This window comes from Halichoerus grypus, chromosome 4, assembly GCF_964656455.1.
Source record: "Halichoerus grypus chromosome 4, mHalGry1.hap1.1, whole genome shotgun sequence".
In the NCBI taxonomy this organism is placed as follows: Eukaryota; Metazoa; Chordata; class Mammalia; order Carnivora; family Phocidae; genus Halichoerus; species Halichoerus grypus.
This window is the reverse complement of record NC_135715.1, coordinates 187,153,977-187,174,946: the sequence shown is the minus strand read 5'-3', so window position 1 is coordinate 187,174,946 and position 20,970 is coordinate 187,153,977. Positions and strand designations below refer to the sequence as shown.

Genomic DNA, 20,970 nt, shown 5'->3' with positions numbered 1-20,970 from the left:
GGAAAGCAAGGAAAGAATGATCTATTAAGTCTAGAACCATGCATCCAGTGCCAACGGAGATTCTTTCCTTCAGGCCGGGTTCGTGGCTAAGGGCCCCTGCACACAAACAACTGGACCACAGTGCTCGCCAAGAACAGTTCCCACACGATGGGCTGAGCATGGCACAGACGACGGCTGGGGCGGCTCTGGAGCACAAGGAAATGACAGGGCAAGGAGGACATCCAGGGGAGTAAGAAAACGGTTTGCTGGAAGGGCAATGGAGTCAATGGTTGCATTAACATCAGCTTTAAATACTGCCTTAATAATAGAAGCAGGAAAGCCAATCTCAACACAATTCATTTTTGACTCTGGGTATTTTATGCTTAGGTTGCAACACTTGGTGCTTCTCACGTTTCGGGAGTCCATCATGCTTCACGTGAAATAATCAAGCCACAGAAATGCCCTGTTGTTTACCCGCCTTATCCCGCCAGATACAAAGCACCTCTGGAATTCACCCCACCCCCTTTTTCCTGGTTGGGGGGAAGGCAAGTAATTATTTTGGTCTTAATGACCTCCTACCGAGTTGCAACCAGAAGTAAAGTAATAAAACGTAACAACCCAAGCCTTTATCACCTAATGTTAGGACTCCTTAGAACTTGAGAGCAAGATTTTTCCATGATTAATTATCCGGATTATGTAAATATATACTTAACTTGTTACCAAGCAAGTTAAACCAAGTCAAAGACAATTTGTTTTCCTTGGCTATTGATTTTAGGCTTCCACGCAACTGACCCCAGTCTAGGCCAGGATGTAGGGGAGAACAAAGGCAGGCCTGAAGAAAGAGAACAAGGCTGGCCTTTCTTTTCTTCATGGTTGCGGTTTGCGGGAGTCACTCGTGTCCACACAAGGGTGACAGCAGAGCGGCAGAGACAGCAAGAGTAGCGACCTGGAGCTGAGCCTATGCAAATGCTTTCAGAACGCGACAGACATGAAGACACTTGGAACTGTGCAAAGACCCAGGGCCACAAGAAAATACCAGGATGTGGCAACTGGTTATCACAATCCTTCAAAGATAGAAATGTCCTTTGCCCCAGAAACTCCACTCTTTGGGAAGCACAGAGACGACAACCAGGCGTTTACAGTCAGGCACTCCCAGGTCAGCTTCGCTTGGCCCCTTTCTACGAGCCCTTGGGCAGCACGCTTGACCTAAGTTGAGTCACACCCAGTCGTCTGTTCATGCTGCAGCTAGGAGGCAGACAAATGACGCTTTTGTAAGCCGTCATTTCTAGGTCAATCATTTATTTACTTTGTAGTGTCAGGAAAATACATCTGAGATTTATTTTCCACATCTGAGGGTATAGAAGAAGTGTACATATTCTAAATCTAAAGCACAGCCTTGGTATGAAAACCTTTTTTTTCCTTATAAATTAACACCTTGTCTGGTGGATGGCTCCTCTAACTGAATTCAAACCAGTCCCCTCCGTTTATAAGAAAACAAAAAACATTTTAAAACCCAGTAAATCACAATTCTAATACTATATTCCAGAATATTTTTCAGTAGAAAAGGAACACACCGTGAACTAGAAGCAAAGGGAATTCAGTCATTAATAACTATCCGCCGCTCTTAACACAAAGCTTCAGATCTTGGGGAAGATCCTCCACCCCAACTCCAGATCGGGGAAAGTTCCAAACGGATTCAATCCCTTTTGCTCCCAGAAACGGCTGTTTTCAGTTAGGCTTCAGAGGTTTGCCCACACCTCCACTCAAAGTCACACACCATGCAAGAACAGAGAGCAAGAGAAAGAACCCCAGCCCAGCGATACACTCCAAGAGGCCCAGCGAGGGGTAGAAAATGGATCAAGGTGTCAAGAGGGAAGCAGCAAGGCAGTCATTCATTCAGGGTGCAGAAGTCATCCATTCACAGGGCACCAAAGCCGATGAGGAGGAGAAGCTGGAGCAACCTTCGGGGAGGTAACCAGTGTGTTTAGTGGCTCCCTTACATCTTTTAGTTTCCTTTCTACAATCTATAAAATGGTTTTACAGAAATAAGACCATGATAAAACCACTTTAAAAGCGCAAATCCAACTACTAAGAGCAGTTGTGATTGGAATAGCTCTACTTACTGTTCAACAGGCAGAGGTTCCTTTGCTGCTTCTGCAAGCTCCTTCTGCAGCCGGGCTTGCCGCCTCCTAGCGAAGGAAGCCACTAGTTAGGTCTGCTTCAACAAAGCACGGCGTCTCAGCCCTCAGTGAACTCCTAGCTCTGCTAACACATCGGAATAGTCCGTCAGTGCACCTAAAATAACTGCCCTGGGCCAAGATACCGAAGTCCCAAACCCACACCAGTAACGTCAGTAAGGAACCCTGTTAGAAAGGGTTCCAGAGCAAAGCCCCGAAGAGGGATTATGTCATTAGAGAAAGCAGTGAACTGGCAAGGGAGAAGCCTGCCCGTCGTGACCCGGGGCCTCTCAGGACAGAAAGGCGCGTCAGGTTTACCCAGGGTTAGTCACCATCAAGAGCCGGCTTTCTGCAGCAAGTACTCTGACACCAACATATCAAGAGCATGGAAAGTGAACAGTTAAGATTTACTTAGAATTTACTTGTCTCTGACTTGGTATTGGTATTGTTATCTCCAGGGTTTAACTCATTCAATCCTTGTAACAGAGCTTTGAGATTCAGCACTACTTTACAGATAAGGAAACTAAGGTATGAGATTCTTGAACTGTCAAAATGCACATGGCTTCACTTACCAGGGCTGGACACAGACATCTCGGCTGTGGACCAATTTTTTTTTTTTTTTTAAGATTATTTATTTCTGGGGGGGAGGGGCAGGAGAGGGAGTAAGAGAAACCTCAAGCAGACTCCCCACTGAGCGTGGAGTCCCACATGGGGCTCAATCCCAGGACCCTGAGATCATGAACTGAGCCGAAAATCAAGAGTAGGTGGCTGATTAACTGACTGAGCCACCCAGGCACCCCTCGGCTGTGGACAAATTTTTATGTGGCCAAACAGTCAAGTCCACTATTTCCCCTTCTCAGAATAATTTCTGTCTCTCCCCAAGTCCTAAATCCAGGATCTCCTCCATTTTTAACCTTGGCCTCGTTTTCTCTTCCATGGCAATTTCATCTCTAACTGTGGTTTCACCCTCTATATGGAGAACCCCTAATCCGGAACTCTAGCACTGCTATTAAGCCCCAGTCAAGAATTCTGCTGGAATTTTTTTTGTAAAGCTTCTACCACAGTGTTAATTCTCAAAACAGGGAGAAGTCCTCTAGGTGGCATATCTGAATCATGGGAAGGGATGAGGTCGCAGCTTATACTCCTAATTTTATTATATTTAAAAAAAATTTTTTTTAATTTATTTGACAGAGAGAAAGATAGCACAAGCAGGGAGAGCGGCAGCAAGAGAGGGAGAAGCAGGCTTCCCACTGAGAGGGAAGCCCGACTCAGGGCTCGATCCCAGCACCCTGGGATCATGATCCGAGCTGAAGGCAGACGCTTAACTGACTAAACCACCCAGGCGCCCCCATTTTTTTTTTTTTTTTAAGATTTATAGATTTGAGAGAGAAAGAGCGCGAGTGCACGTGCACACATACAAACAAGTGGGAGGAGGGGCAGAGGGGGAAATGGACAAGCAGACTCCCCCCTGAGCATGAAGCCCGACGCAGGGCTCAATCTCACGACCCTTAGATCAGGACCTGAGCCAAAATCAAGAGGCAGACACTTAACCGACTGAGCGACCTAGGTGCTACACTCTTAAATTTTATATCTGGAAGATGAAAACTAAGTTTTACAGGACAAATGACAAAGCTTAATAATTTTTTCTTAGCTGAAATAGATGACCCATGAACCACCTTTGAGGGAAAACCAGACTCTCAGTGTGGGGCATGTAACAACTAGTCTACCCGAAAGGCACCTGCTGTAAGGGAGGGATAAAGGATAGATCTAGGGTCACAGGCAGGACAGAGCACCTGCAGCTCCTCCTTCATTAAAATAACCGAAAAGAAAGCACCTTCTTTAATAGTTCAAATATTCCCCGAGTGCATCCGATACATCAGCCACTGTGACCGTGAAGACAAATACCTCAGCCTAGTGAGGGAGGCAGAACATGAACAGCTACTTCAAAACATGAAATGTGCGATGCTATCAGTCAGGTAAACAAAGGCTACTAGAAGGAGAACATCTAACCTGGGGATCGGCAGGACGGAGGGAAAGCTTCTAAGGAGTAAAGTCTGAGCAAAGTGAAGAAGCCTCAGGCTCCGCCTACACAATCAGATGAGAATACACCCAGGCGCAAATCCCTAGGAAAACATTCCAAAGGAAGGAACAAGGGCAAACATGTAATATGCCTTGCACCCCATGTTCAATAGGAAGTTTGTATTATTCTCTTGTCCACTGTGATGACCAAGGACCCTTCCTTAGCTTAACCACACGCCTGCCTGCTTCTCCCTCAGCAGGTGTTCAACACACTGCACTGACTTCCAGGTGTTCCTGGTGAGCTCCCTGCCTTTAAGCTGTCTAAGGACTCCACAGCATAGGCCAAGCTATTTTAGTTAAACATGAGGGGCGCCTGGCTGGCTTGGTCAGTAGAGCACGTGACTCTCGATCCTGGGGTTGTGAGTTTGAGCCCCATGTTGGGTGTAGAGATTGCTTAAAAATAAAATCTTAAAAAAAAAAAAATGTAAACACAAGACAGAACAAAAAAGGACAGCTCATTTTTTAATACGATAGAAACTTTAAAAAGTTAGAAAATACAGAGAAGTATAAAATGAGAAAAAAAAAGCCAGTCTCACCACGAAGAAATAAACACCATTAACGGTATAATTCCTTTTTAATCTTTCGAATTCATTCAAATTTTGCATCATGTCCTATGAAAAGATTTCCTATCTTATTTTCAGTTATATTAATTATATGCATTTTCTCGAGTCACTAAATACTCCTAAGACGTGTATTTTTAGATGACTTTGTAAAACTGCACTGTATGAAAATATAACAATTTATTTCTCCCCGTAGGGAGATACTGCTTATTTTTCAATACTATGAGTAATGTGCCATCACAAAATAATACCCGTGACCAAGTCTCAGGACTTGCTTAGGATGAAGTCCAACAAGTGGGAACACTTCTCAGGTCACACCCAGGTGCCCTTCAGGTGGTGGTGGAATGGGCTTCCCATGGACAATATGAAGGGGCTTCCCTCTTCCTCCCAACAGCCCTCTGAGCCAGCTTCCCTGACCGCAAGGACACCTGCTTTCAGCAACTCCCTGTGCCTCATGTCTGTCTGTCTGAGGGCTCACCTGTCTTATTAGCTCCACGTTAGGATATTTACATGACAATCGCATGTCCTCCTTGATTGTTTCTGTGTTCTTTTAAGAAATCTGAAAATTTTATACAGTCCACTTTTTATTTCTATTATTTTTAATGTTTGGAAAGTACTCATACTATTTAGAAATTTTTCATAAAGAGCAGATAATCACATTTTTTTTTTTACCTCTACCTTATGTTTTCAGTTTTTATACAGATTCTGAAACCAACTTGAACATTATTTGATAGGATTAGTAATCATTATTACTTACGACACTTCTATTTTCATTCTTTTAGATTAACTGCAACAATCTTCTCAAATCCTAAACTACAGACACGGCTTTAAAATCGTATGTTCTAATCTGTTGACCACTTAGTGTTGGTTTTCTCGGTGGATTTTCTTAGGCTTTCCAGGTGGATGAGCATGAGCCCCCACCCTTTCTAGTGGCCTTGCATTCTGTGTCCTATCTGGTCAGATGGCCAAAACATTGGTCAGAGACAGTGAGCCCTTCCTTCTTCCGTTCCTGGTTTCAATATGTATGTTAGACTCTCCGTGGGAATTTTCAACACACACATTTCCCTCCACCAAGACCGACTCCTGGTGTCTAGGGTGGAAGGCCTCCCTGTTAAGAACCCTATGGGCTGTTGGTTGCAGACAGGTGTTTTTATTAAAAGCTTTTGTTCCAAGTTCAAGGGTTTTTATCAGGACTGGGAACTGAATTTGAGCAAATGGCATTTTTGGGCTCTACTAAAGTGGCTCTATAGTTTATCATCCAAGGTGATAGATTTAATTGATTTCCAGATACACCATCTTTTAATTCCTGGGATAAATCCTAGTAGGACTGCAGTAAATTAAAAAAAAAAAAAAAGGTACTGGGGCACTTGGGTGGCTCAGTCAGTTAAGCATCTGACTCCTGATTTCGGCTCAGGTTACGATCTCAGGGTTGTGGGATGGAGCCCAGTATCAGTCTCTGCACTGGGTGTGGAGCCTGAGATTTTTCTCTCCTCCTCTGCTCCCTCCCACCCCATCCCTTGTGCATGTACACACCCTCTTAAAAAAAAAAAAAAAAAAAAGGTACCAGTGAATCTTAGGAATTTCCCATCTGTATTTCGTGAGGTTCGACTGCAGTCTTCTTGTTATACTACCAAGAGCCTCGGTATGGGTGTGGACGGTTTTATAAAATTAGGGATGGGGGCAATTCCAATCTTTTTCTAATTCTGATTGACCTTTTTTTTTTTAAAAATATTTTATTTGAGAGAGAGACATAGCAAGAGAGGGAACAGAAGCAGGGGGAGTAGGAGAGGGAGAAGCAGGCTTCCGCGGGGAGCAGGGAGCCCGATGTAGGGCTCGATCCCAGGACCCTGGGATCATGACCTGAGCTGAAGGCAGATGCTTAACGACTGAGCCACCCAGGCGCCCCCTGATTGACCTTCTATTGTTCAAGAATTAGCTCTTCTTCTTGAAACACTGAAAAGAATTCACTGGCAAAAACTGTATGGGCCAAAGCCCTTTTGGAAGGTAATCCTCCGCTCAGCTGTAAAACTGTTCTTATAAACGCAAATCTGTTTTACACGCACCACTGCGATTTCTGATTTTATTAGTGTTTTCTGGCCAGCTGTCCAACTCTCCCTCATCAGAGCTGCCAGGTTCATTTTTGTCTTTTCAGAGAATCAGGCTCTACTTTATTAAAAATGGAAACCACTACCTGTGGACTGATGTCCCACCTTGAATCTTTTTCATTCTCTGCATTTAGGCGATTGGCTTCCTGGGCTTTCTCGGCCATCCACCTGGTGACCAGCTCCTGGTTCTCTTCAGTAGTTTTCCTCAGTTTCTCCTCCAAGGCAGTAAACGTGATCTGCAGGGCATCATATTCGTCCTTCAGAGTCTGGTTGGCTCTTTCGAGGTCCTGAAGCTTACTGCGTAGTTCTTGGCACTCCGTCTCCAGGTCAGAGATAGTCTGCAAGCATTCTGCAATTCTGAAAGCGGGACGCGGAGAAGAGGAATGGGGCCGCTCCGGAGCCCCATGAGGAGCCAGAGCACCTGGCCAGGTGCTGGAGCTCTGTGAGCATGGGCCCCCAACAATAACCTTAGCCATCACACCAGGTGCCACGGAGGACGCTTCACATTTTTGAACATCTCATTTAGCCAAGCCTAGCCCCAGTGGTTTACAGGACAAGCCCATTAGGAGAGGAATTACCTAGGGTGAAATTCATCCAGGGGATGACTAGAAAAGCAGGATCTGAAAAGGGAACTTTTGATGCCTAAATAGAGTACTAACAGGGGCTTAAAAGGAGGCTAGAAATTCTGCACATTCCATCGGTTCTATCACTCAATGAGCAAAGATGCCTTTCTAAGCCTTTAGAGACCCCTGTCTGCAGAGCAAGGGAAAAAGGCATAGATGAAACCCAGGCTCCCCTCCAGCTCAAAGGTCCCAGGATTTGGAATCCCAGGTTTCTCCCTGATCAAGGATTATCCTGCTGACAAACTCATCCCTGTTTCCAAGGGCCACAGGCTCACATACCCTGGCCCCATCTCCACCAGAGAAGATGCCAGCTCTCCTATGCAGTGGCCACAGGGAGAGCCACGTATGCTTCAGGGACACTCACAAGGGCCAAGGGTACCTCCCAGCGGCATACTGGCAACCTGGAAGATTGAGGGCACTGTCCTTGCCTCTGCCATCCTTAGAGCAGGTAGAAAAAAATCCTAGGCTATGCAGGCACAGAAATGACACTCAGTTGCTGAGTCCCCTGTGGTGACCATTTGCCAGCAATCACCACTGGCCCCGCCCACAAAAGTACAGTAAACAGAGAGTGCAACTCCATGGCCAGCCCCAGAGGAGGTGTCGTCTCTACTCACTTTGCTTCATTCATCTGCATCTCCCTGTCCTTCTGCTGCATTTGGTTATTCAGGTCAATCACCAATTGAGCTAACTGGGGGAGAAGAACACTTGCATCAGTGAGAGATTTCAGGACCTCAGCAGGAAACTAAACAACAGTGGGCTCTTTTATTTTTAAGAAAGAAAAGGTGCCCTGCTGGGTTGGGCCAAGGCACCAGGAAGAAACGAGCTGGGTGGCAGCGAGGAGCAGGAGGGTCGATGGGGATGCTCACGGGAACAATGGGAAACATCACAGGTCACTGCCAGGTTCCCGCTGAGGACCCGTCTGTCCCCCCCCACCGCAGCCACCTTTCACGCTCTTCAGCTGATAAAATGATCAATTCAGCTGCATTGATGAGAACTTGCATTTTCTCATAATTTGCCATCAAACAGCCACCCAGGATTAACACAGCCCAGGACTTTTTTTCATAATGAATTTTTCAGAAATTGCAGGGTTCACTCTCAAACACTTTAGGAAGGTATTAGTGAGATCTGCCCTGGAACAGGCAGCAGGCTTCTTTCATTCGGAAGTTTCTCCACTTGGACCTTTCATGCCACCTGGGAGTGTGGCGCCCGGCAGTTAGCCCAGTGGCTTGCCCTCTTGCTGACAGAGGGAAAGCCCTCAGCTTTCCGGATGCGGCATTCCCAGAGACAGTCCGATGCCTCATGTAGCCAGGATGGCTGCAGATTCTAGTGCCAGTGCCCGCCCGCCTGTTCTCCCCACCGCGGGGCCCGCACAGAGCAGACGAGGAGGGGCTATCGGTACCTCCCCACGCTTCTTGTGTAGTTCGGTCAGTTCTTCTTGGTGTTTAATCCTCAGCTGGGCCATCTCTTGTAGCTGACTATCATTCCAGGCACCATCGTGTCCGGGACTAAGTCCCCAAACCAGGCAGATGAAGGAACGTGCAAAAAAGAGAGGAAAGGAAAAAAAAAATCAGACCCCAAACCTCTTCAGTCCGGCAGTGACACAGTAACCTCAGAATTTCGAACCTGTACATGACAACACAGCCGATAAAGCCATTCGCTTTCTCCAGGCCCAGGTGGTTCTAGGCCACTACAAACCTGAAGTAGAAAGTAGGAAACATGAGACACACGGTCAAATAAACCAACCACAACCCAAGCCACAGGTCGTGTCAGGAACAAAGCATGGATTCCAGATGAGGTTTCGGTAAACATGGAGGAGACAACAAGGTCCAGTCACTTGACAAATGTTTGAGTGCCAACTACGTGCCAGGCAGTGACCTTGGACCCGGGGAGAAGGCAGTGAACACAAAGTTTTGCTCTCAGGCGACCGATAACCGGTTAAGAGCAGACAGACAACAAATAAGTAAACACGTGGGCTCCAGCGGTCAGACATGCCGTGAAGAGAAACTAAGCAGGGTAAAGGGGACAGAGCAACAGGGCTCCTGTTCTGAGCAGGGCACTTAGAGAAGGCTTCTCTGAGAGAACATCACTGCAGACCGGAAGAAAGTGAAGAGCAAGTCACGCGGCTCCTGGAGGCTGGGCCCTCCCGCGCAGAGGGAACGTCGAGGGTCAGAAAGGCCTGGAGAAGGCGGCACAGCTGGTGTCCTCAGAGAAAGTACGAGCGGAGCCCCGCGTGCAGGAGGGTAGACAAGACAGGCAGGGAGGAGGTGGGGAGACCATGCAGAGCCTCCCAGGCTCCTCTAGGGACTGTGACCGGAAGACGCTGCAGTGCTGTGAGCAGAGGAATAACAAGTTGTAAAAGGACTGCCGTGGTGCTGAGTGGAGAGCAGACTGCCGGGGGGCAGGGGCAGGAACACGGAGACCCGTTAGTGAGCTGTCTGAAGGCCAGCTCAGCTCAAGCTGGTAGCAGTAGAGGCAGTGAGGTGCGGTCAGACCCTAGATCCGTTCTGAAGAGACAGCCCACAGCATCTGCCTTTTGAGTTAGCTGTGCAGTCTAAGAGAAAGGCGGGAGACGATGAGGACCCCTAGGCTCTGGGCCTGAGCAACTGAGAAAAATGCAGGTGCCACCTACTGAGATGGGAAGGACTAGGGCTTGGGAGGAGGCCTGAAGAGTGCAGTGTGGACACCCGAGGGGGTGTGTGGAGTGGAAACCGGGTACTGGAGTCTGCACGTCAAGTACAGAGGTCCAAGCCAGAGGCGGACAAGTAGAAGCTGTCAGCAGACAGACATATCTGAAGCCACAGAACTCAGCTCAGACGCCCTCAAGAGTCGATGCAGTTTTGGAGACTTGGCGGGGTTTGCATCCCATGTCAGAAATAGCAGGTGACTGAACTGTGCGTTTTCAGTTCAGGACCGGGGTTTCGGCTGCAGCTACAGAGGAGAACCATCAGATGACAGACATTTAAGCCACCACCCAGGGAAAGCACAAGATGGAGACGCTGGAAAAGCAGGACACCAGCCCCCGAAGGGAGGGGGAGAAGAGCCCCTTCCATATGCCCTATCATAAACAAGAGGGGAAAGGGAGCAGTGTGACACCCCCTCCTGATGTCACCCTTGATGTCTAAAGGTATTTTTAAGACATGCTCTAAGCCCATCCTAATACCTCATCCTTTGAGGCAACCTAATACTTCCCCAATCTCCGCCCACGAAGTAGAAGCCAAGAGATTAGAAAGTGGAACACACTGTACAAGAAGCCATCCTAAATTAGGCAGGACTAGAAATTATTTTTATCAAATCCTCTTATGTTAATGCAAAGCACTGTGAAATATGCAAATGTAAAACTAGTCCCTTCTCTAAAGAGCAGGGCACTCACTGCACGCCTGGTGCTGCGGATGGACTCCGGAGCAGCCATGGTCTAAAGCAGTGGTTCTCAGGATCACCCAATTACAGATTATGGGCTTTACCCCCCGCCCCCCACTTTCTGAAACAGTAGGTCTGGTGTGGGGCCCAAGATTCTGTATTTCTAACAATTTGCCAGATGCTACCATCTAGGAAGCACACATAGAAAATGCCTGGAATTAACTACTTCGTGCTATAATCTATGCAGAAAGCAAAGGGATTAAGACACTTCAGAAGGGACTCAGATAATTATTGATCCAGATAAAGCTCTTTAAGCATCAGTTGTAGTATTTTAAGAATAACTAGGATGATACGGACAGAACTTAAGGAGAGACAGAAGGGAGAAAGAAACCACCAGGCCCATCTGTAAATACCCTTATGGCACCATCAAACACCCCCTTGGGCTGGTCTCCCCCACTGGACTAAGGGACAGACCCACAAGAGCGTGTGAGTGAAGAATGAACATGCCCGAGTGAGTGACTACCAACGAGGAGGGGCAGGACACTGAGGGAAAAAGGAATCATAGATGACTTGTGGAAAATAAAGAAAACCATTAATAGAAACAAGGCGGTCAGGAGGAGAGGCCTGATTAGGAACTCGAGTTTTTAGGAAAGGAAGGACCTGCAATTAAATTACCATTCCAGTGATATTCAGTCAAAAGAATTGTTGTATATTTATTTATAGCAACTTTCCAAGCAAATGAGCTTGACTGACCAAGAAAGGATAGAGAAATATAGTCACCAAGAGTCTAACTAGGTAGAAACAAACTATTTCAAGTTTTCAGTTGATTGAATTTAGATGAAAAAGGTAAAATGGCATTTTCTATACCTAATATTGACCAGAACACTGCAACTAATATTTTAAATACTACAGTAGGCCTCCCAGGGCCACAAGCCAAGAACGATTGCTTGAATTTATTACTAAGCAAGGACAGAACCTGGGCTGGGCCATCTGTTCCTCTTTCCCCCTCTGGTCAGCCATGAGATCAGATGAGGAAACATGGATGGCAGGCAGTTATAGAGCAGATTTAGCTACAGGTATAAATAAATTCGGCTATACCTCGCATTTCTGGGCTTAAAAAAACTCTTTAAATTACTACCAACTTATTCTTACAGTTGCTAAATGTTAGCTGATATGCAAAAAAGTACGTAAATTCTAGAGCAATAATGGGTACTGTTCCCATATGGACCCTCAAATTTAATATGCAAACATGATAAACATCTGGAAAAAGACAGTAAGACTATAGAATGATTCTATTTAAACTGTTTTTGATGAAGTCTGACTTTGGATTTTTTTGGACCATGACCCTCAAAAAGAAATACAGCTTACGGGGTACCTGGGTGGCTCAGCCATTTAGGTGTCTGCCTTCAGCTCAGGTCATGATCCCGGGGTCCTGGGATCAAGACCCGAGTTGGGCTCCCTGCTCAGCAGGGAGTCTGCTTCTCCCTCTCCCTCTGACCCTCCCCCTGCTCATGCGTACTCTCTCTCTAAGAAAAAAACCTTAAAAAGAAATAGTTTGCATGAATTACCCACGTAAACACATCAAACTCCCCACCATGAACATATATGTTCGTATTTAATGAAACAATACTTATCCTTTCTATTAAAATGCAGGTTTTTCCTAACCTTTCTTAAAAAAAAAAAAAAGCTTGCTGCAACCTGCTAGCTTAATTTCACACTCTATTAAAATATGATGAAAACCACTGAACTTAAAAAGGATCAAATAGACCTGTGTTGTATAAAAAGCACTTTATACACCAGTCAATCCTGTATTAACAAGATCTATGTAAATTTGCTCAAGAATGCTTACTGGTGTGATTATTTAGAAAAAGCGAACCCAGTAGGCTGAAGGAGGAATTGGCCCAGTTACCCGCCTTGAGTGACTTCTCAGGGTTACAGCACCTACTGATAAGCCTTCTGGGTGGGTACGTACCCTCAGAGAGGATTTTAGTTACTTGCTTCACAAGTTCTTATCTGAAAGGAACTGACAAAAACTGGAGCACAGAAACAGTACCTCTCAATTAGAGAAGTGACAGCTGAACTGAGACCCGTTTCAACTGAAGACACACAAGCAACACAGGATAGTTTCAAAATACCTTATCTCATGCCTGTTGGGGATGTCATGCTTTTCAGCTTGTAGCTTATGGGCCAGCACTGAATGAAGATCTGACTTTTCTAGCAACTTGTTATCTATTAAAAAGGAAAAGAAGAAGAAATAAATTATTTATTATAACCAATGTACACCTTATTACTACTTAATATCCTATAAATATCTGGACCAAAAAAACCAACAGGGGACAGCTGGGTAGGTTTCACTTTCATTAGGTGTCAAAGTACCAGGTGCTGCACTTTGACAGCAATTGTAGCAACTGTCCAAAACCCAGGAACATACACTCCTTCGAAGTTTCTTGGCCTAAGCACGAATAGGCCAGCCAAAGGAACCTGTGGAAACATCCCTACAAGAATGTCCCCCACTTACCTATGTTTATCTCAGGAGTCAAAAAACAAAACAAAAAAAACCAAACACACTGGAAAAATGAAATGTTATGCACCTCTAAGCAATGTGAAAGAGCTTTACCTTATTATTACATTTGGAAAATGTAATTTTTAGATCAGGGCACTAGAGATACAAATATGAACAAGGAGCTCAAGTATAGCAGAGGGTCAAGTATAAAAAGAACTAGGAGAGTAATCTTTATTCATATGCTTGGACGGTTTTACAGGTGAAGATGACAGAGTCCAGGCAGGAGGGCTAGCAGTTATCTCGCAAGTGGATAGAAATGAAAGTTGGAACCAACACATGAAAGAGCAGAATGAAAAATTCAGACCTTTTCTTAGTGGCAATGGTAAAATAAACGATTTTAAAAGCAGGCAGTGCCATAAACAGACATTTACTAGTAAGAAGTCAAAGATTATTCTGAAGTTCCTTGCTCAGGCGACTGGCTGGAAGATGCTAATTGTCAAAGAACACAAGAGTGGAGAACCTAAGGAAGAAAATGAATTTTCTTTCTGAAAGTAACAAATGTGACAGGAAACATGGTGCAGGAATTCAAAGTACAAGTAGTTAGGAATGACAGTCACACAGGAACTGGCAAGGTGGGAGGGGGCTCTAAGCAAAATAAGAGACTGATCATGGGAAACTTGTTGAACAGCTACATTTGATGGGGACTGTCACAAATCCTAAAAGTCTGAGATTAGAACTGCTCTAGAACAAAATTTTGATAGGGTTTATGCTAGTGAATATTGCTGTTGGAAGGGTTTATCTTTCTTCTTAAAGAGTCTTGAGTCTCACTTCTCTTGTATATATGGAAATGGAACTCCTGGGAAGAAACAGAAATATTCTTGATTTAGATTAATCAAGCAGTTCAGCAGAACAGGGAAGTATGGTTCCAACCCTGGGTGTTCACTCACATCAAAGGGTTCTAATAAGATCTTCAAAATGTCACACCAGAGCTGGGCGCCCTGTGATATTAGGTCTTTCAAAGGACAGGAGGTATTCAAGAGGGACCCTCCCTAAAAGTCCCTCTCACTAAAGAGAAGGATCTAGCTGAAGGGAAGCTGCCACCTGTCCTTACAGTCTCTTTTCATCTTTCTCTTTAGGTTCAGAGGCAGGGGCTGAACTTGAACTTGACTGGCCTGGGAAGGCAAGAGGAGAGGAGTGAAGGTGTTCCGCAGGCAAAATGGAAGTGACCCCCCAAATGTCAATCGCTGACCTAAAGAAAAAAACTCTAATAGGCAAAGGTTGTCTTGCTTTCCAGCCCCCTAACCGCCTCTCATATCAGTCTGGGCGCCTAGCCCCTCAGGCATGCACTATTTATCACAGCTGTTTAATGATGTGCTCCCTCTCCAGGATGATCATCTTCTGATCTTTCTCCTACATCCTCCCCCCTCCCATCAAAATGACTATTTTCAATGCAGAAAAACCATTCAACCTCTGTCAATGCAATTACAGCAATTTCTGTTTATAGACTATTTCGTAAGTGGCTTTCAGAGCACTTATACACAGTTTTTATGAAGCAGGCAGGGCAAGCTCCGCCCCTTTTATAGATGCAGCAAACCAGACTCAGAAAGGTAAGTGAAAAGATCAGTAAGATGTGGAGTCAGACTTCCAGCCCAATGTGACTGTAAGTGTATTTTAGCTTTTAAGACAAAGCACCCAATAAACACCTGACCACCTGAATTTATAGAACCCACGTGGGCATCACGTTTGAGTGGGAGGGGCTTTCTGTGCTTCTGGCTGTGAGGATCTCTTAGAGTACAAGGAATTAGCACACCAGAGGCGTATCATCTCGCTTTTCTTCCCATCTTTTTAAGAGGGTGGGTTCAGTGAAAGCAAGAAAGGGTCATTTCTTCGGAACCCCAGTGAGAAAAACAAAATGCAAAAGTTAGGAGCCATCAAGTCTGTGTTCAAATCCAGGCTCCAACACGAATCTGTTCTGCCTACCCACAGAAGTCTTAATCTCTCAGCATCAGTTTCCTCATGTGTAAGAAAGGCAGGAGGACCCGCTTCAGAGAATTTTCGAGAAGATAAAGAGAAATAACACATGCCGCATATTCACCAAAGCACTCAAACCACCCTGCACATTAGAAATACTTGGAGAGGGGCGCCTGGGTGGCTCAGTCGGTTGAGCGGCTGCCTTCGGCTCAGGTCACGGTCCCAGGGTCCTGGGATCGAGTCCTGCATCGGGCTCCCTGCTCAGCGGGGAGCCTGCTTCTCCCTCTCCCTCTGCCTACTTGTGCTATCTCTCTGTCAAATAAATGAATAAAATCTTAAAAAAAAAAAAAATAGAAATACTTGGAGAGCATCAAAAAACACTCATACCCGTGTCCCACCCTTACTTACTGCAATTTAATTGGTCTGGGCTTTTTAATTTTTTTAAAGATCCAGGTGGTACTAATGTGCACATCAGTTTGGGAACCACTGATTTAGCACAATCAGAATTCATTAACAGGCGACTATTACTTTGAATCTCATCATCAACATTAACTCCAGACTTCTGTCAGGCTTACTTCAAGGGGTAGATGGTACCGAAGGACCGAAGAAAGCCCATTTCTCTCCCCAAATGTGTCGTTCATTAGTTACGTAAAATTGGGGAGGGGGCAAGGAAATGCTCATGAGGACTCATCTAAGGGTACGAACATTTTTGTATTCAAACTGCAGACAGGGGTGGGGAGAGGAGAAAACCTCTTTCATATTGAAGTTTCCAGTAACGATGTCCCAACCAACCAGTAGGACTCAAAATGTGTACCAGCTAAAGAACACCAAGATGGAGTAAAAACGAGAGGTCTGAGGAACCAAAAGCTGAACGTTTCATTACACTCAGAGAACAATGTTAATTACGCGAGTTAATGCTTACAGTCTGTGACCGTTTCAATAACACGAGGCCCAGAACTGGACGTTTCTGGAGCTTATTCAAGCACACAAGCACTGATGCTGGGATAACAAGCACAAGCACGAACGGTGCCTGCCCACGAAGAACACACAATTTAGTAGGGAAAGCCCTCTAAAGTCAAAGAGAGTAAGATCCAAAAAAAAGGCAGGGTTTGTGGGGCCGCCGCAAGGCGCGCTGGCGACGCCAAGGGTCGGCCAACGGCTCCTGCCGGCGCCCCGCGTGCTGCAGCGGGGCCCACCCGCCAGCCCGCCCGGCCCCCGGGCCCGCCCGCCGCTCACACTGCAGGATGATCTCTTCGAATGCCTGCCTCTGCAGCCGGTCCCGCCGCCTCAGCTCCTCCGAAATGTGGCGCTTCCAACGGGGGAAGTCGGCGGCGCGGAGGCCCGACGACATTTCGCGCGCTGCCCCGGCGCCTTAGCGCCGCCAATCCGAGTAGGGGCTGGCGGCCGCGGGCCGCAGCATGGGCGACCAGCGGACGCCGGAAGGCCGGCGGCCGAGAGCTCCCTTCCACGCACAGGCCACCCCCAATGCCGTCCGGGACGGTCTTCCGGCTCCTGCCGGAAACGGTTTTTGTCAGGGCCGGAAAACCCGCCTCCTCACCCGACGTCTTACGCCGCACGCACGCGCGTGCCTGGTGGCGGCGCAAGGCGCTGGCTAATGACGCCCTCCCGAGGCCGGAAGCGCAGGGGGTAGAGAGGCGGCCGCTGGGAGGCGTGCGGGCTACGCCGGAGCCTCGGCTGTCCGCGAGACGGGGAAAGGGAAGGAGCCGCCTGTCAGTTTACGTTTCCTCGCTGCCTTCCCCCGATTTATATATTTTTTGGCCTGCCTTTCTTTTCTTTATCGCCTCACTTTACGAGAAGTGGGGGCCACTCCCCACACAGTAACTGAATGACCCTAGATGAGTGGCAATCTTGCAAAGCCTCAATTTCCTAATCTGTAAAACGGGGACCCTAATGATACCCTCTTCAGGGTTGCCGTGAGGATTAGAAGGAATAACCTGTGTAATGCAGTGAGCGCTATGCCTGGTGCATTGCAAGCCTCACTTCACCTAGCCCCCCGGTATCTTCCTATCCAAATGTCTGGCTGCTTTATTCTTTGGCAAGAGTGTCCCATTGCCCTTGGGAATAGGTTTTTTACAATGAAGAGATGGAATGCAAAGAACAGTTAAAGAAAAATGTGAATAGATTGGCTATGTTAATAATTAGAAACCTAGAAATTATTGCCTAACAGTAAATGGGTTCTTAGAAGGTAATCTAAGGGTGGGGACATGAACAGGACTTTGAAAGAGTAAAAGGACAGTTTGCCAGTGGATACTGAAGGTGGTCCATGGAAGATAGACTCTTGAGAAGATGGCATTTGTCAACTCAGTAGAATGGAAATGGTCTGTAATAGAATCATCTGAGCTCCACTTACCTTTAACAAGTTAGTGAATTTACGCATGAAAATGGAACTGGACGAAGCAGGAGGCCAGAGGAGATGAAAGGAATATCAGAGCCTGGCTTCTCTTCCAGTGTGGCTCAAGTCCAGTGGAAGCTCCTTCAGAGACAGATAAAAAAGGCTTTCCTCTCCTGTGGAGCCAGGGAGTAGGTTAGTCAGGCTTCTAGAGCTGTAGTTAGAGACACTTCATTGGCAGTCAGTACTGAGTGATCTGAATTTGTGGGAAAGACTAGGAAGAATCAGAAATAGGAGGGACTTTCTCACACACTGAAGAAAATGAGAGAGCAGTTTTCTGAATGTCACCAAAAATGCCCCCAAATATAACAGTGGTACCAACCTCAAAAGACCATAGCATCACGTAGCATCAAATCTTGACAGTTGAACGTGCTGATTTTCTAGACAAGATTATGCCTAAAACATACTAACAAATTTGCAGAATCAGCGATTCCACTTGCAGAAATTTGTGTTAAATATTTGGACAAATGTCCACATACCAAAACGTCTGTCACAGCATTGTTCATAATAGTGGAAAATTGGAAACTGTATTTTCAACAATAAGAGATAGATTAAATTACAGTATATTTATTGTTCAAACAAATGTTCCTAATAAAAACAGTGTATGGTGTAAATCTAATTTATGTAAAAGAAGTGCATCCTTGGATCCTCATAGGCAAAATTTGTCAGATGAATAGAGAATACGATTTCTAAACTAAGGGTACTAAGTTCTGCTAAGCGTGCCCTCTCCCTAAGCCACCAGCTTTATCTAGTACGCTGCAGCCACCTCGGACCCTTTTACTCCCTTCCACCCACCGTACTCCCTCCCACAGGAGGACGTGTGGATTTATTGTGCTTCTGCTGTGCACATTCTTCCCTTCTGACTTCGAGTTCATTCCTATGCATTAATTCTCAACTCAGTAATCACTGCCTCACAATCTTCAATAAAAGACCTTCACAACTAGGTCAGGTCTCCCTCCTACACACGTACCTCTCCTACATTGCAATAATCACAGTTGCGGCTTTGCGTACTTATATCATTACTTGATGAAGGTGTGTCTCCCCACACCAGATGGTAAACTCTGTGAGGCAGGAGCTGTGTCTCTTTTTGCTCAACATCATAGCCAGTGAGAGCATGAAGCTTGTTATATATTAGGTGCTCAGGAAATGCTGTTTACTTTTTTTTAAAGATTTTATTTATTTATTTATTTATTTGAGAGAATGAATGGGAGGGAGAGGGAGAGAGAATCTGAAGCAGACTCTGCAGAGCACAGAGCCCGACACGGGGCTTGATCCCAGGACTCTGAGATCATGACCTGAGCCAAAACCGAGTTGGACGCTCAACCGACTGAGCCACCCAAGTGCCCCAGTAAATGCTGTTTAATCAATGAATGGAATATACGAAAATACTGACAGTATTAACTCTGGGCAGTGGCATTGCTGATGTGTTTTTGTTTTAATTTGAGTATAGTTGACTCATGTTTATATTTTATTATGTTTTTTCTATATCTTATATGTTTTCTAATTATTACCCATTACACTTGTACAACATATGCAAGAAAAAGTTATAAAAATGAACATGTACTGGGGCGCCTGGGTGGCTCAGTTATTAAGTGTCTGCCTTCGGCTCGGGTCATGATCCCGGGGTCCTGGGATAGAGCCCCGCATCGGGCTCCCTGCTCTGCGGAAAGCCTGCTTCTCCCTCTCCCACTCCTCCTGCTTGTGTTCCCTCTCTCACTGTGTCTCTCTCTGCCAAATAAATAAAATATTTTTAAAAAAGAACATGTACTTATAAAACCATTTATTCATCTGGGTGCTGAGCTCTGTGGAAGATAACTAATAAGCACAAAAACTTCCAGAGTGTTCTAGCCCATGAACTCTTCTGACTACCTCACACATTGTAATTCTTTTCATCCTAACAACCCTACTTGGTAAGGTTATTGTTAGCTACTGTTACCTTCTTCATCCTTATTTACAGATAAGGAACCTGAAGCACGGAGAGGCTAAATAACTTGCTTGAGGACACCTAGCTAGTCGGTGGCAAGACCAGGGCTCACACACAGGCTCCTGACTCCAGCAGCCCTTACCCACTGTACTCCATCGTCAGGTCTCTTCCAGCTGATACTACAGTTTGGCTCGACTAGAATACGTAAAACAGAGAATAATTTGAAATGATACGTAGTTAATTCCTAAATTAGACAAAAGGGAAGGCGTCCTGGTGAAGAGCAACGTCTGATGTGGAGGCCTCAGGTGTACTCCCAGGACCTTGACGGGAATGGCTGGATGGGGATGAGTAATAGGAAGGAGGAGGAAATGAGGTTGTCTGAATATTCTGGAGACAGATAATGAGGCTTAAGAGAAAAGTTTTTGGTTTTGCTCTGGTTAGTAATGAGTGTTTAAAGGATTCAGCATGCTTTGCTGGAAAGCAACATCTATGAAATGGATTCTGACTGCCTCTAATGGATGTAAGGTGTAAGTAAAATATCCCAACATTCTTGTAATAGTGTGTTAAGCAGTGCAGATTTGCTCACAGAGGAATGGAAGAAGCATCACTCAACAAAGAACTCTCTTTGTGCAAAGTTTAGTATCACTGAAACAAAGTATAACCAGATTTAACATAACATGCTCCAATTCAGTGGACTCCAAGTCCAACTTTCAGACAACTGTCCTGTTTACTCTGGTCCTTCCCCTTTAGGTCTTTTTTTTTTTTTTTAAGATTTTTTTTTTTTTTTTTTTTATTTGACAGAGAGAAAGACAGCCAGAGAGGGAACACAAGCAGGGGGAGCGGGAGAGGGAGAAGCAGGCTTCCCGCGGAGCAGGGAGCCCGATGCGGGGCTTGATCCCAGGACCCTGGGACCATGACCTGAGCCGAAGGCAGACGCCTAACGACTGAGCCACCCAGGCGCCCCTCCCCTTTAGGTCTTTCTGATTCCCTTTATCTTTCAATCAGCAAGTGTAAACAATTGGGTCCTAATGTGGGTCTGGCACAGGGGTGAGCCCTATGTGGAAGACAGATGGCCCAGGCTTGGATCCTGATCACAGAGCTCACTTTTCAGGAAGGGAGATCTGAATGTGAATTATTTAAGGAATATAAAGTAAAAATGAGATTTCATATTTTAACGACAGTGTTTGAGGTAGGTATTAGCCTTGTAGCCCAACACAAGCATTATAGCAAAGCTATATTTTCCTAGAGGAAGTCCTTGTTATCCCTCCTCTATATTGGCAGC

The 20,970-nt window shown here is 45.7% G+C and overlaps 1 protein-coding gene across 3 annotated transcripts in view; it reads right to left on the bottom strand.

Moving 5' to 3' along the window:
- Nucleotides 1–16,880, bottom strand: part of ATG16L1 (autophagy related 16 like 1) — a 37,174-nt gene extending 20,294 nt beyond the window's left edge. For all 3 annotated transcript variants that reach the window (XM_036109583.2, XM_036109584.2, XM_036109585.2), the window contains exons 1-6: nt 16,591–16,880; nt 13,016–13,109; nt 8,923–9,028; nt 8,138–8,211; nt 7,006–7,257; nt 2,103–2,168 (exon numbers count right to left, since the gene is read on the bottom strand). In XM_036109583.2, coding sequence (XP_035965476.1) covers nt 2,103–2,168; nt 7,006–7,257; nt 8,138–8,211; nt 8,923–9,028; nt 13,016–13,109; nt 16,591–16,705 — 707 coding nt within the window. In that variant the 5' untranslated portion in view covers nt 16,706–16,880. The remainder of the gene's footprint in view (nt 1–2,102; nt 2,169–7,005; nt 7,258–8,137; nt 8,212–8,922; nt 9,029–13,015; nt 13,110–16,590) is intronic.
- Between the last annotated feature and the right edge of the window lie 4,090 nt (nt 16,881–20,970).